This window comes from Desmodus rotundus, chromosome 7, assembly GCF_022682495.2.
Source record: "Desmodus rotundus isolate HL8 chromosome 7, HLdesRot8A.1, whole genome shotgun sequence".
In the NCBI taxonomy this organism is placed as follows: domain Eukaryota; kingdom Metazoa; phylum Chordata; class Mammalia; order Chiroptera; family Phyllostomidae; genus Desmodus; species Desmodus rotundus.
The window spans coordinates 68,591,410-68,605,341 of NC_071393.1; the positions used below are offsets into that span (position 1 = coordinate 68,591,410).

The following is a 13,932-nucleotide window of genomic DNA, read 5'->3' on the forward strand; positions in this document are numbered from 1 at the left end:
TATCACCTTGAGGCCAAAAAGTTGCTGTGTATAGAAAGTTTGACAGCATGAGGGACTTCACTTGACTAAACAGAAACACAGTGGAGAAGATAGTGGGACTTTAGAAGCTAATTAAATGGTTGCCTTCAAGAAGAATGAGCAGAATTCCTCATAAAGTCTAAAGGTGGAGTGTTGTGTCATTATTGCCAGTGGTTGAAAAACTTTCCTGTGGGGACAAAAGTCTCATCTAAGATGAAGGTATATTGAAAAAAAGATTCATACAGCTTTTACAGAGGGCTGACTCATAAGTCAATCATAAATGGTGGATAAATTTACTTCATACATTCTAATTATACTCATAACCTTGTTACCTCCTAGGATTTTGACCAGGTAAAATGTTTACTTTTGCAATAAGTACTATAGAGAAAAATCAGGTGCATAATTTCATGAACACTTAGAACTATTATTGTAGTTGCTTAAACTGTATTCATCACCTACACAACTAATGACAATAGTCATCACAGAATATAAAAGAATATTTCCATTGTATAATCACAGAGATTTTTCTTTTATTTTTTTAAATTATTTTATTGTTGTTCAATTACAGTTGTCTGCATTTTCTCCCCACCCCTCTACCCCACCCCAGCCAAACCCACTTCACTCCCCTGCTTCCACCCTCTCCCTTGGTTTTGTCCATGTGTCCTTTATAGTAGTTCCTGAAAACCTTTCTCTCCACTGTCCCTCTCCCCTCCCCTCTGGCTATTGCTAGATTGTTCTTAACTTCAATGACTCTGGTTATATTTTGTTTGCTTTTTTCTTCTGTTGATTATGTTCCAGTTAAAGGTGAGTTCATATGGTATTTGTCCCTCACTGCCTGGCTTATTTCACTTAGCATAATGCTCTCCAGTTCCATCCATGCTGTTGCAAAGGGTATAAGCTCCTTCTTTCTCTCTGCTGCATACAATTCCATTGTGTAAATGTACAATAATTTTTTGATCCACTCATTTCCTGATGGACACTTAGGTAGCTTCTAGTACTTGGCTATTGTAAATTGTGCTGCTATGAACATTGGGGTGAATAGGTTCTTTTAGATTGGTGTTTCAGGACTCTTAGGGTATACGCCCAGTAGCAGAATTGCTGGGTCGAAAGGCAGTTCCATTTTTAGTTTTCTGAGGAAACTCCATACTGTTTTCCACAGTGGCCGCACCAGTCTGCATTCCCACCAACAGTGCACTAGGGTTCCCTTTTCTCGCATCCTCTCCAACATTTGTTTGTTGATTTGTTTATGTTGGCCACTCTGACCAGTGTGAGATGGTACCTTATCGTGGTTTGAATTTGCATCTCTCTGATGGCTAGTGATGCTGAGCATCTTTTCATATGTCTCTGAGCCCTCTGTATGTCTTCCTTGGAGAAGTGTCTGTTCAAGTCCTTTGCCCATTTTTTAATTGGGTTGTTTGTCTTCCTGGAGTGGAGTCATATGAGGTCTTTATATATTTTGGAGATCAGACCCTTGTCTGAGGTATCATTGGCATATATGTTTTCCCCTACCGTTGGTTCTCTTTTCATTTTGGTGCTGTTTTCTTTAGCCATGCAGAAGCTTTTTATTGTGATGAGGTCCCATTTGTTTATTCTTTCCTTTATGTCCCTTGCTTTAGGGGACATATCTGTGAGGATGGTGCTATGTGGAATGTCTGAGATTTTCCTGCCAATGTTTTCCTCTAGGACTTTTATGGTGTTACGACTTATATTTAAGTCCTTTATCCACCTTGAATTTATTTTTGTGTATGGTGTAAGTTGGTGATCGAGTTTCATTTTTTTTGCATGTAGCTGTCCAGATCTCCCAACCCCATTCATTGAAGAGGCTATTTTTGCTCCATTTTATGTTCCTGCCTCCTTTGTCAAATATTAATTGACCATAAAGACTTGGGTTTATTTCTGGGCTCTCTGTTCTGTTCCATTGGTCTATGTGCCTGTTTTTATGGCAGTACCAGACTGTTTAGATTACAGTGGCCTTGTAAGACAGTTTGTTATCAGGTATTGTGATCCCTCCTGCTTTGTTCTTCTTTCTCAAAATTGCTGCAGCTATTTGGGGTTGTTTATGGTTCCATATAAATTTCTGAAATGTTTGTTCTATTTCTGTGAAATATGTCATGGGTACTCTAATAGGGATTGCATTGAATCTATAAATTGCTTTGGGTAGTATGGCCATTTGGATGATGTTAATGCTTCCAATCCATGAGCATGGTACATGCTTCCATTTGTTTGTGTCTTCCTTAATTTCTTTCTTCACTGTTGTGTAGTTTTCTGAGAACAGGTCTTTTACCTCTTTGGTTAGGTTTATTCCTAGGTACTTGATTTTTCTTGTTGCTATATCAAATGGGATTTTTTTTCCTGACTTCTGTATCTGATGTTTCATTGTTGGTGTACAAGAATGCCTTTGATTTCCGAGTATTGACTTTGTATCCAGCTGTTTTGCCAAATTCATTTATTAGGTCGAGTACTTTTTTGGTGGAGTTTATAGCATTTTCTATGTACACTATCATGCCATCCGCAAACAATGATAGTTTCATTTCCTCCTTTCCAATTTGGATGCCTTTTATTGCTTTTTCTTGTCTGATTGCTGTGGATAGGACTTCCAATACTATGTTGAATAGGAGTAGTGGGAGAGGGCATCCTTGTCTTGTTCCTGATCTTAGTGGGAAAGCTCTAAGATTTATTCCATTGAGTATGATGTTGGCTGTAGGTCTCTCATATATGGCCTTTATTATGTTGAGGAATGTTCCCTCTATTCCCACTTTGTTGAGGGTTTTTATCATAAATGGGTGCTGTACCTTATCAAATGCTTTTTCCACATCTATTGATATGATCATGTGATTTTTGTGTTTGCTTTTGTTTATGTGGTGTATTATGTTTATTGATTTGTGAATATTGTACCATCCTTGCATCCCTGGGATGAATCCCACTTGATCATGGTGTATGATATTTTTCACGTATTGCTGGATGCAGTTTGCCAATATTTTCTTGAGGATTTTAGCATCTATGTTCATCAGCGATATTAGCCTGAAGTTTTCTTTCTTTGTTATATCTTTATCTGGTTTGGGGATTAGGGTGATGCTGGCTTCATAAAATGAGTCTGGGAGTCTTCCATCTTCTTGGATTTTTTGAAATAATCTGTGGAGGATGGGGGTTAGATCTCCCTTAAATGCTCTGTAGAATTCTCCTGTGAAACCATGTGGTCCAGGGCTTTTGTGTGTCAAAAGCTTTTTGATTACTGTTTCAATTTCATCAGGTGTTATTGGTCTGTTCAGGCTTCCTGCTTCTTCTTCATTCAGTTTTGGAAGGTTATATTTTTCTAGAAATTTGTCCATTTCATCTAGGTTTTCACATTTCTTGGCATGTAGTTCTTCGTAGTAATTTCTTACAGTCCTTTGTATTTCTGTGGTATCAGTTGTAATCTCTCCTCTTTCATTTCTAATTGTGTGTATTTGGATCCTCTCTCTTTTTTTCTTGATGTGCCTGCTTAAAGGCTTGTTGATTCTGTTTACCTTTTCAAAGAACCAGCTCCTGGATTTAGTGATCTTTAAAATTGTGCTTTTAGTCTCTATGTCATTTAATTCTGCTCTGATCTTGGTTATTTCCTTCCTTGTACTTGCTCTGGGTTGTCTTTGTTGTTGTTCCTCGAGTTCTTGTAGGTGTAGGATTAGGTTGTTTATTTGAAATGTTTCTATTCTTTTTACATAGGCCTGCATCCCTATGTACTTCCCTCTCAGGACTGCCTTTGCTGTGTGCCATAGGTTTTGGATTGTTGTGAGTTCATTTTCATTTGTTTCCAGAAGCTTTTTGACTTCTTCCCTATTCTCATTCTTCACCCATTCATTGTTTAATAGCATGCTATTCAGTCTCCATGTTTTTGAGTGTTTGGGGTTTTTTTCCTTGAGATGTGTTTCTAGTTTCAGTCCCTTGTGGTGAGAGAAAATGCTTGATATGATTTCAATTTTCTTGAACTTGTTGAAGCTTGTTTTGTGTCCTGTCATGTGTTCTACCTTTGAAAATGTTCCATGTGCATTTGAAAAGAATGTGTATTTTGCTTCTTTGGGATGAAAGGCTCCATATATATATATCAGTTAAGTCCATTTCATCTAGGGCATTGTTCCATGCCACAATATCTTTCTTGATATTTTGTTTGGAAGATCCGTCCATCTTTGACAGTGGGGTGTTAAAATCCCCTACTATAATTGTGTTGCTGTCAATATCTTTCTTGAAGTCCTCCAAGATTTTCTTTATGTATTTGGGTGCTCCTATGTTGGGTACATATATATTTACAATGTTTATGTCTTCTTGGTGGATTCTTCCATTGAGTATTATGAAGTGACCTGGGTCTCACAGAGATTTTTCTAATACAAATTATTATAGCAGTAAGATATTTTACAAGGTATTGAATATTATCACACCTGGGTTTAAAAATATAAAAATGTAAGTAACTTAAAATCAAGTACCTAAATTAAGTCCTTTGTAAGCCTGATTGTATCAGGGTGTTTTCAACCTTTTATGAGAGAGTTAAGCCCTATTGTCTTAAGGCCACCTTTGTGCCTAAAGAGTTGGCATCTCCATATGCATCTGGAATGTTACTCCTTATGTGCACGTGGGGTAAGAGACTGAGAGAGTGAGCAGTTTAAGTCATTTTCCGAGGTCTGCAGTTCAGAATTTCAGTTGAGAAAGGCCCCAGGTGCTCAAGTGAGGTGATGCCAGCATTTTGATTTTTTCTGATGCCCATAAAAATATTCAGGCTCACTTATAAAGACAACTGAACAATGGCAGATAAAAATGATGAAAAAGATGAGCTCTGGAAAGTCTGATTGAACACAATAGGATCTTGGCTCAAACATCAGCTTGAGAGTTAGACTAGATGACTTTTAAGGCTCCTTTTATCTGGGTTCTTTTGATTTTATGACTCTAAAGACCTCTTCAAAGTCTTCTGATACAGTGTCTTTTACTCGGTACTTTCATCAGAAAGCTGAGTTTTCTAGTCCACTTTAGCCTTAAACAGGTGACCTGGAAGTCAAATTATACCCATGTATTGGGAATCTTGATCTCATGACTTTTCATAACTTCAGACCAGTTTACACAGAAAATCTCACAAATGGCCCCGTATGCTCCTGAGATTTACCAGCCAACTAGACATTTGCAAATGTAAACTCTATGACAAGACCTGCAATGATTGTTCTTATTTAACTGCAACCACGAAAACTACTAAAATAGGAAGAAGAGCAAGGAGGATATCCTCCGTGGGCAAGCATACCGAGAGAGAAAAAAAATGTAAGGGTACAACTGCTCCAAAACTCAGTGCTTCCACATGTTTATATTTTTCTCCTCTCAAACAAATGTTAAGAAGGCATTCCTCTTTCCACTGCCAGAATGCTGTTGCCTGTGTTGGTGAAAGCATTCTTTCCTCCCTGACAGTGCATGACGGGAAGCTTTTCTAAGAAATGCAAAATGACTGCCGTGTTCTTATCAGATGGGTGCCACATGAAGTGGAGCGCCTACCTTTTTTTTCCCCTGTTAGCATCACCTGACTCCTCTATTTGTAGTGCTGTAATAAAAGCAGTTTCTTTACTGTGTGTCCTGTTGGTTTACACCAACCACGTCAGGTCTATAAACCATGGTACATTAAAGTGTAATAGACTGTAAAGAATACTGGGAAGATATTCCAACCTTTGTTCCTTCACCTCAATTCACAATTTACCACCTCCCAGATGGGTATCCATAAATATGGCTTAATTATGTTTGGCATAACACCCCCACTACTCCCACTTTCTTTGAAGAATGACCTCCTCCTTCAGCCACTTTTAAGTGTGCAAATGCAACCTTCTTGAGGATAAAATTTGCATATTTGGGGATATTTAAATGATGAATATTCTTAGACTGAATGCTTTGTGGAAGTGTACTTTCACTTATAAAAACTTTACATTTTTTATAATTATTATACAGGATTAGGCAAAAGTAGGTTTACAGTTGTGAGTGCATGAAACAGTTTATTCCTATATTATTATTTATTAATTATTATTTTCCATACAAACAACAGTAAACCTACTTTTGCCCTACCCTGTATTTTAAAATTTCAGTATGAACCAGATGAAACTCAAGAGTTTATGTTATTTGTGCCTGTGATATATCAATCTCAATAATATATCTAAAACAGGATGTAACAGGATGAAAATTAGTACTCTCTGCTGGACTGCCTTTTATTTTGTTGCAAAAAGAAAATTGAAAGATTAGAAATTGTTGGGCCAGGAAATGGGCCCGGGTCCCCCTATGGGAAGATAATGAACAGGGGCTGGATTCTGTGAGTGTGGGTCTCCATCTGTCAAATAACTGGAGCACCTGCTAGGTGTGAGTTGAGAGAAAGTCTATGAAATAAATCTTGGTTGCTGCCCTCAAGAAGCAGAGAGTCTAGTGGGATGACAGACCACCTGCAGATGATCTCAGTACCATGTCCCATGTGTATGAGCACAGTGCTGCTGGGGTTCTCCTGGAAGGAGAGGCCCATGTGGAGGGCTTCATAGAGGAGGTGACTTAACATGTCACCTCCTCTTAAACATGAATTTTTAATGGTTCTAAAAATTCAGAACCACTGAATTTTTCTTTGAAAACTTAGTTTTCAAAGAAATAAAAGACGTTTACAAGTGTATGTTTGGGAAAAAGAAAGGCAAGGGTCCAGAGACATTCAAAGTCCAGGAAGCAGTGTGCCCAAAATAAAGGTATAAAAAAATAGGTGGAGTGCCAGGAACAGTGGACAAGAGCATGGAGGGTTTAATGGGAAGCAGCTGGAGCCAGGTTGTGAGGGTTCACCATGCAGTGTGCATCCTTCAACTGGATGGAGGGGAGCTAGTGAACACATTAACAAAGCCACGGCATAATCCAGTCTGCCTTTCTTATTTTCAGTTACAGTGGGCATATAATATTATATTAGCTTCGGGTGAATGACTAGTGATTAGATATTTATATACTTCACAAAGTCATCACCCGGTAAGTCTAGTACCCATCTGACCATACATAGTTATGACAATATTATTGACTATATTCCCTATGCTGTCTATATTACATGTATATAACATCTCCCAGACTTCTATAAACTGACAATCTGTACTTCTTAATCCCTCTCACCTTTTTCACTCATCTCTTCAACCCCACTCCTGTTGGGTAACCATCATTCTGTTTTCTGTATCTATGAGTTTGTTTCTGTTTTCTTTGTTGATTTATTTGTATTTTAGATTCCACATATAAGTGAAATTATGTGATATTTGTCTTTTCTCTGTCTGACTTATTTCAGGTAGCATAATAATCCATTCATGTTTTTGCAAGTGGCAAGACTTCATTCTTTTTGTGGCTGAATAGTGTTCCATAGTATATATGTACCACCTCTTTATCCATTCATCTATCAATGGACATGTATGTTTTGGCCATTTTAAATAATGCTGCAATGAACATAGAGGGGTACTTAGCATTTTTGAATTAGTGTTTCTGATTCCTTCAGATAAATACCCAGAAGTAAAATGGGTGGGTCATATGGTAGGTCTTTTTTTAATTTTTTGAGGAACCTCTGAATGTTTTCCATTGGCTGCACCAATTTATAGTCCCACCAACAGTTTGTCTATTTTTAATTAGATTTTTTTTGTTAAGTTGTATACATCCATTATATATTTTATATTTTAACCCCTTCCCAGGTGTATCATTGGCAAATATCTTCTCTGATTCAGTAGTTTGCCTTTTTATTTTGTTGCTGGTTTCCTTTGCAGTGCAAAAGCATTTTAGTTTGATATAGTCCCACTTTTTCATTTCTGCTTTTGTTGTCTTTGCCCTAGGAGACCTGTAAAAAAAGAATTGCTAAGGCCAATGACAAAGAGTTTACTGTCTATATTTTCTTATAGAAGTTTTATGGTTTCAGATCTTCCATTTAAGTCTTTAACCAATTTTTAGTTTACTTTCATATACAGTGTGAGAAAGTTGTCTAGCTTCATTTTTTTGCATGTATCTGTTCAGTTTTCTCGACATTATTAATTGAGGAGACTGTTGTTACCCCATTGTATGTTCTTGCCTCCTTTGTCATAGATTGATTCGCCGTATAGGCACGGGCTTATTTCTGGGCTCTCTATTCTGTTCCATTGATCTGTGTCTGCTTTTATGCCACTATCAGGCTGTTTTGACCACTATAGCCATGTAGTATAGTTTGCTATCAGGTAGCATAATACCTCCAACTTTGTTCTTTTTCCTCAAGATTGCTTTGGCTAGTTGAGATTTTTTATGGTTCTGTATAAATTTTAGAATTATTATAGTTCTGTGGAAAATACAGTTGGCATTTTGATAGGAATTGCATTCAGTTTGCCTTTTAAGTTGACAATTCAGTGTCAATAGAGAAAATGGGATTTATCGTGCATGCAGGGAACCTGTAATAGGTCATTAGAGTCCAGAGCTTAAAGAAGGGATCTTTGTTCTCAGAAAACTTACTTTTTAAAAACAGACCCCTGCGTCGTATCTTCCATTTAGTATTGGGGAAATGATTCATTTAATCAAATCAGAGATTGCATAACTCAATGATCATTAAGTGGGAAAAAGAATTAGGTGAGAATAATCATAAGTACTTGTCCCCTTACACCTACACCATACTCACCCCACCCACCCACCCTCAACTCCCAAGTATTTGCAAAATTATAAATCAGTTTCTCTCTTTAGCTCCTGAGGAGTAAACAAAACAAAATAAAACAGCATAGAAACTTGCTTAGGTCAGACATAAGGAAAAGCCTTCTGTGGAGAGCCTTGGCAGCATGGTAGGGACCTTGGCTTTGTGAGTGAACTGGGAAAACTGAGGTTTTGAGCAGAGGACACCTGATCCAACTTGAAAATGATCACAAGCAAAATTATCACCCACTGAGCACGGTTGTGGGCGTTCTTAAGAAAGAAAGGAGAATTATGCTTGAAATTTTGTATTATTCATCCAAAAGTCAGAGAGCTAGAATAATGATTCCGGGCATTTGCTTCTAGCCAATCAGTAATAAATGGCTGCCATTTTTAAATGCCTGCTATGTTATTCACTGCGTTAATCTCTCACGTTCAGTACATCCAATTGTCACAACCACTCTGCAAGGTGGGTCTTACCATTCCAATTTTACGGGTAAGGCCCAGTGGAATTAAGTGACTTCCCCCAGGTGTTTTGGTTAATAAGTGGCAGAGCAGAATTCACCCCAAGTCCACCTGATGCAAAGCCCCAACTTTTTCTACTATGTTACACCTGCATGTAAATTTTCAATATAGCTGTCCAGCTGCAAGCTTGAAGGCCCAGTAGCCTCAGTATGATGTGGAACCATCAGAGATCCCGCTGCAAAGATTCTGACTCAGCCAAGTGCTGTTCCCTTTGCATGTAGCTCTCATATCTATGTGGGAGGTAGGAATTATCATCTTCATTCTACAGAGGAGAAAACTGGGACACACAATACAATTTATCCATAATGCTTAAGTGGCAGAGCAGGGCTTACAACATGGCGTTTAGCTACCTTGAGTTCTGATTTGCATTCCTTGGGCATACAGCCATTGAATAAAAAGGCTATTTCGGCTTCACTTGGTAGACCACAGTAGTTATGAATTTCAAAATTGTTTTTGTGAGCAATATTATGATAACTAATGAGACACTGGCCATGAAATGAACCAGGAAGACAAATTCCAAAGCACTAAAGATTTACACAAAAGCAAGTGGTCTTTATTCAGTAAGGGCTGGATTAAATAAAATCCACATAAATATATCTTAAATGAAAAAAAATCCCTTCAAAAGAAGCCATGTGCCTTTTTTCTGTGACATGGAATTATGAAAAATAACTGTTAATGGATAAAATTAAAGTTTCAGAAAAGCAACACCATTCTACCAATGACAGAAAAATTATCATATGCCATTAGTAAGTCATCATGCAAACTGACCACTCAGCTTTCTCTGTACACTTCCAGAAATTCACATCATCACAGTGTATACGTAACCTTCGTAAAGAAGATCGGAAGACAGAATTGATGTTAAGTGAAAATTTTCATTTTCAGTACTCTGCTTTGTTTTACTTATTGCTTTTATTGTCTTAATCTGTGAGACTATCATCATTCTAAGCAGCTTCTTTACTCTCCAAATTTGGAAAATAATTACATTTAACTCAGTGCAGACAATGAGACACCTTTTTGTAGAAGAAAGAGGAGAAAGAAGAGTAAGATTGGGGATGACTGTTATTTCTCTGTCTCCCCTGGTGCTGTGTCAGTTTCTGACAACTTCTTCAAACTTCTAAGAAGCCTACCTCCCCCCCCCACGCCCACCACACATGTGGTACTAAACTTAAACTGAGAAATAAACACCTAAATACTATCTATGTGGCTCTGTAGAATAAGAGTCTAAATAAATCCCACACATAGATTCAGGGCCACTGCTAGCTGAAGTGGTAGTTAATAATAATTGTTATCTAAGACTTGCCATCTTCAACTTAAGCATTGGCTCTCCCTTTTTCGTGCCGAGTACCTATGTGGCATGTTCTGGCTGCCCAGGTACCCTGAATTCAGAACATAGAGTCTCATTTTATAGGCAACAGTCTGTGCTCTGGTTTTATTGTTTGTTTGTTTTTTGCTACCCTTTATCAAAAATTTCTCATACTTGATCGCATTCTCTTGAGTTTAGCTGTCTATCTTCCCCAAATGGAATGGAAGTTCTATGGGGACCTTTGTCTGCTTTTTTCACTGGGGGGTCCCAAGCACCTAGAATAGGGGTTGGCACATGTAATGGAAGAACAAATCCACCTATGTCATCATGTCAGTAACTACTACTGGCTTAAGTCAGAGTTTGCAGAGTGAGATGTGACCAATGGGAATGTACTGTTTGTCCTGCCCACTGTTTGACACATTCTTTTTTAAGTTGAAAACATCATTTAAAAATGCTAGCTTCTCTGAAAAAGGTGGAAGACCTAGTGACACTGGCAAATGCCTTCCCTCCTTCACATGGAGCCTGGCCTTCCCCTTTCCCGACCACTCCCGACCACTGAGACTGAGTCGGTTCCAGTACTGAGAAGCCTGGGATCAAATGTTGGAATATTAGGATATTGCATTCGGCCTATGGTTACCCTATTTGTTGGAGATCTTAGAATTTGCACATATGACTCCAGTCTTTAAATATTTTCCTTCCAGGTAATGTCTTTTTGTTTTGCTTGGAGCATTTTGAAGACTTTAAAATGTATTGATAACATGCTTAGAAATTTCATACATTGTGGCAGAAGATCTATTTGAGGCTGGTGGAACTTCCAGGTCACACTGTGGAGGGGGTTACCTTTTCTTTCTGTATATAAACCTTTTACTTAGGAAAAACTGACATCTCTAGGTTCTCATTTTCCTGAGCAATTTTTTCCCCAAAACCCTCAGAGGTTGTCCTCTTTGCATTGCCTCCTGGTAATACCTCTTTTTTTTTTTTTTATCTGGATGCAGTTTTTTCCCAGTTCACCATATTCACAGAGCCATTGCAAATTCTTAGGTAATGCTTCATTCAGTTCAGAAAGGATATTTCTTGTCACTAAATTTATATGCAGTGACAACTTGACCACAGTTTACTTAACACAGAGTGGAAGCAGCCACTTAAAAACCATTTGGTGACAGAGAACAGCAAAAGTGCTTCAGGAAGGTCACTCAGGCCTGGGAAGAATCTTCCCCCTGTTGACCATGCACATGATTTAGAATCACTGGATAAGATCAAACCACTAGTTTATTTCACATTTTGGGGAACTTGGTGTAGCCTATGAGAGACATGGGTCACTTCTCTGCATCTGATTGGCTAAGAACCAGACTAATTCACAGAGATTCCTGCTAGGAGATTGGGGCAGAAATTATACTGCAACAAAATGACCATAACTATGACTTTACCTAAAATGGCGTAGTTATCAAAGCTAAAGCACTTTAATGTAAAAGAGAAATCATTTTTGTTAGATGAAATATACTGGACTTAGAGAATATAGCATGCAACTTTATCCTCACAATCTTCTTTAGCCTATGTTCATATTCTAAATTTAGGAAACCTAGTATTTCTCTTTTTTCAGCAACCTATATCTAATATATGCATTCTTAAGCTAAAATAACTTATTTCATATGTAGGCCATTTCCATGTTTAAGGCACAACCAAAAACAAGCCAGATGAAGTTGTTTCTTTCCTGGAGCTTACATTCAGTTGTTGTATAATAAACAAATGAGTAAACAAATTAGTCTGTCAGGTTGATAAAGGCCATGGGGGAAAAAGATAACATAAAGAAGTAGGGGACAGGAGGGGAGCATGTGTGAGGAGGGATGATCTTTCTTTAGTGAGGTCGGAGAAGGTGATGCTCTGGCTGAGACCTGTTGGAGGGAGGGAGCCAGTTGCCCAGAGGCGGTGGGTGGGTCCCTGGGAGGAGGAAGGGCAAGTGCACCTGCCCAGTGCACTCAAGCATCAGCAAGGTGCCAGCCAGCCTGGAAAGGAGTGAGTGTGGAAAGCAAAAGGTGATGTCATAGAGGAGCCAGGGAGCAGACTTGCAGGGCCTTCAGGGACATTGTGAAGACTTTAAAGATTATGTCAAGGGTGATGACAAGCAGTTGGAAGCTTTTAAGCACAGTAGTAACTTGACAAAATTTATATTTTAAAATCAATTGTGACATTGAGGATGATGAGGTACTAGTAATACTTGTTATGCCATTTATTGAGCATATGCTATATACTAAGCACTTTAAATGTATTATCTCATTTAATCTTTCTAATGCACAATTATACATAACATGTATTATGTACTACAATTCATTTATGTACTATGAGAGTGCTCACTGTGGCTGTTCTCAGAGGACACATGAGGCAGAAACTACACAGTGGACCACAAGTGACTTACCCACAGTCACACAGGTAGTTCATGGCAGAGCCAGGCTTCATAAAATATAGTGATATATTAAAATCCTTTACTACCTTTCATGGAGTATCCCATGCCCTAGATAAGATGGTTTATTTTTCATTCATTTTACATCCTTGTAGTCTTAAACAAAAGGAATCTTAAGGTTCATAGAAATTATGACACCTATTTTTCTAGAGATTTGTAAACTGTAAGAGTGGTGTGTATTATCATATATAATAATATCTTCTGATGAGAAAGAAGAATATGTAAAAGAACCACCCCAAAATGAAACCTCCAAATTAAATAGACCCTACAGAGCACAGGTTCCTAACCTGCAAATTCATAATCGTATCTCAGTTTCACCGATTTCCTTAGTAATCTTAAATATTATTTTCAGTGCATTTAAAAACACTCTGAGAAAGGAAACCACAGGCCTTCCCAGATTGTCAAACGGGGCTGTGGGTAGAGAAAGTGTGTGCAAGGATTCAATGGATCTGTTTGAATCTGAGCAGAACTTCAAATAGTACTGGGTTTATTATGTTCGGCGGGGGAGTGGGGGGGAGAGTGCTGAGCCCATTCCAAGGCTCACAAAGAGGCCAGCCGTAGCCAGGGGAACCACATGGACCAACCTGGCCAGGCTTGTTCCAATTCATGCTTTTGTCTGGGTGTGATTACTCATATTGCCCCCTTTCGCTCTCACAGGTGTCCCAAAAGAATGGAAATGAAATGCCCCCATTAGTTATAGCTGTTATCAAGAAAAGCAGTGGTGGTAGAGGTAGTGAATTGAGTGCCTTTTCCAGGTCCAGGGAGTGGCTGCTAACCCCTGAACCTGGACTTATTTCAGTAACAAATGGGTATAATCAAAGTTAGAATATTATGCAAAAAATATGCTGGAAGAAAATTCTGTTTTAATTATAATTATTTCTCTATTACAGCCAAAAAAGAGCATAAAATGGAAGAAAGTCACTTGGAAAATGCACAGAAAAGGTAAGCTGCTCCGACTTGGCCCCAGTTCTTTCTTTGCCTAGCCATTTTGTTA

At 38.3% G+C, this 13,932-nt stretch overlaps 1 protein-coding gene across 3 annotated transcripts in view; it reads left to right on the plus strand.

Moving 5' to 3' along the window:
• Window positions 1-13,932, plus strand: part of FMN1 (formin 1) — a 403,953-nt gene that overhangs the window by 350,102 nt on the left and 39,919 nt on the right. For all 3 annotated transcript variants that reach the window (XM_053928167.1, XM_045201498.2, XM_024567895.4), the window contains one exon: window positions 13,829-13,880. In XM_053928167.1, coding sequence (XP_053784142.1) covers window positions 13,829-13,880 — 52 coding nt within the window. The remainder of the gene's footprint in view (window positions 1-13,828; window positions 13,881-13,932) is intronic.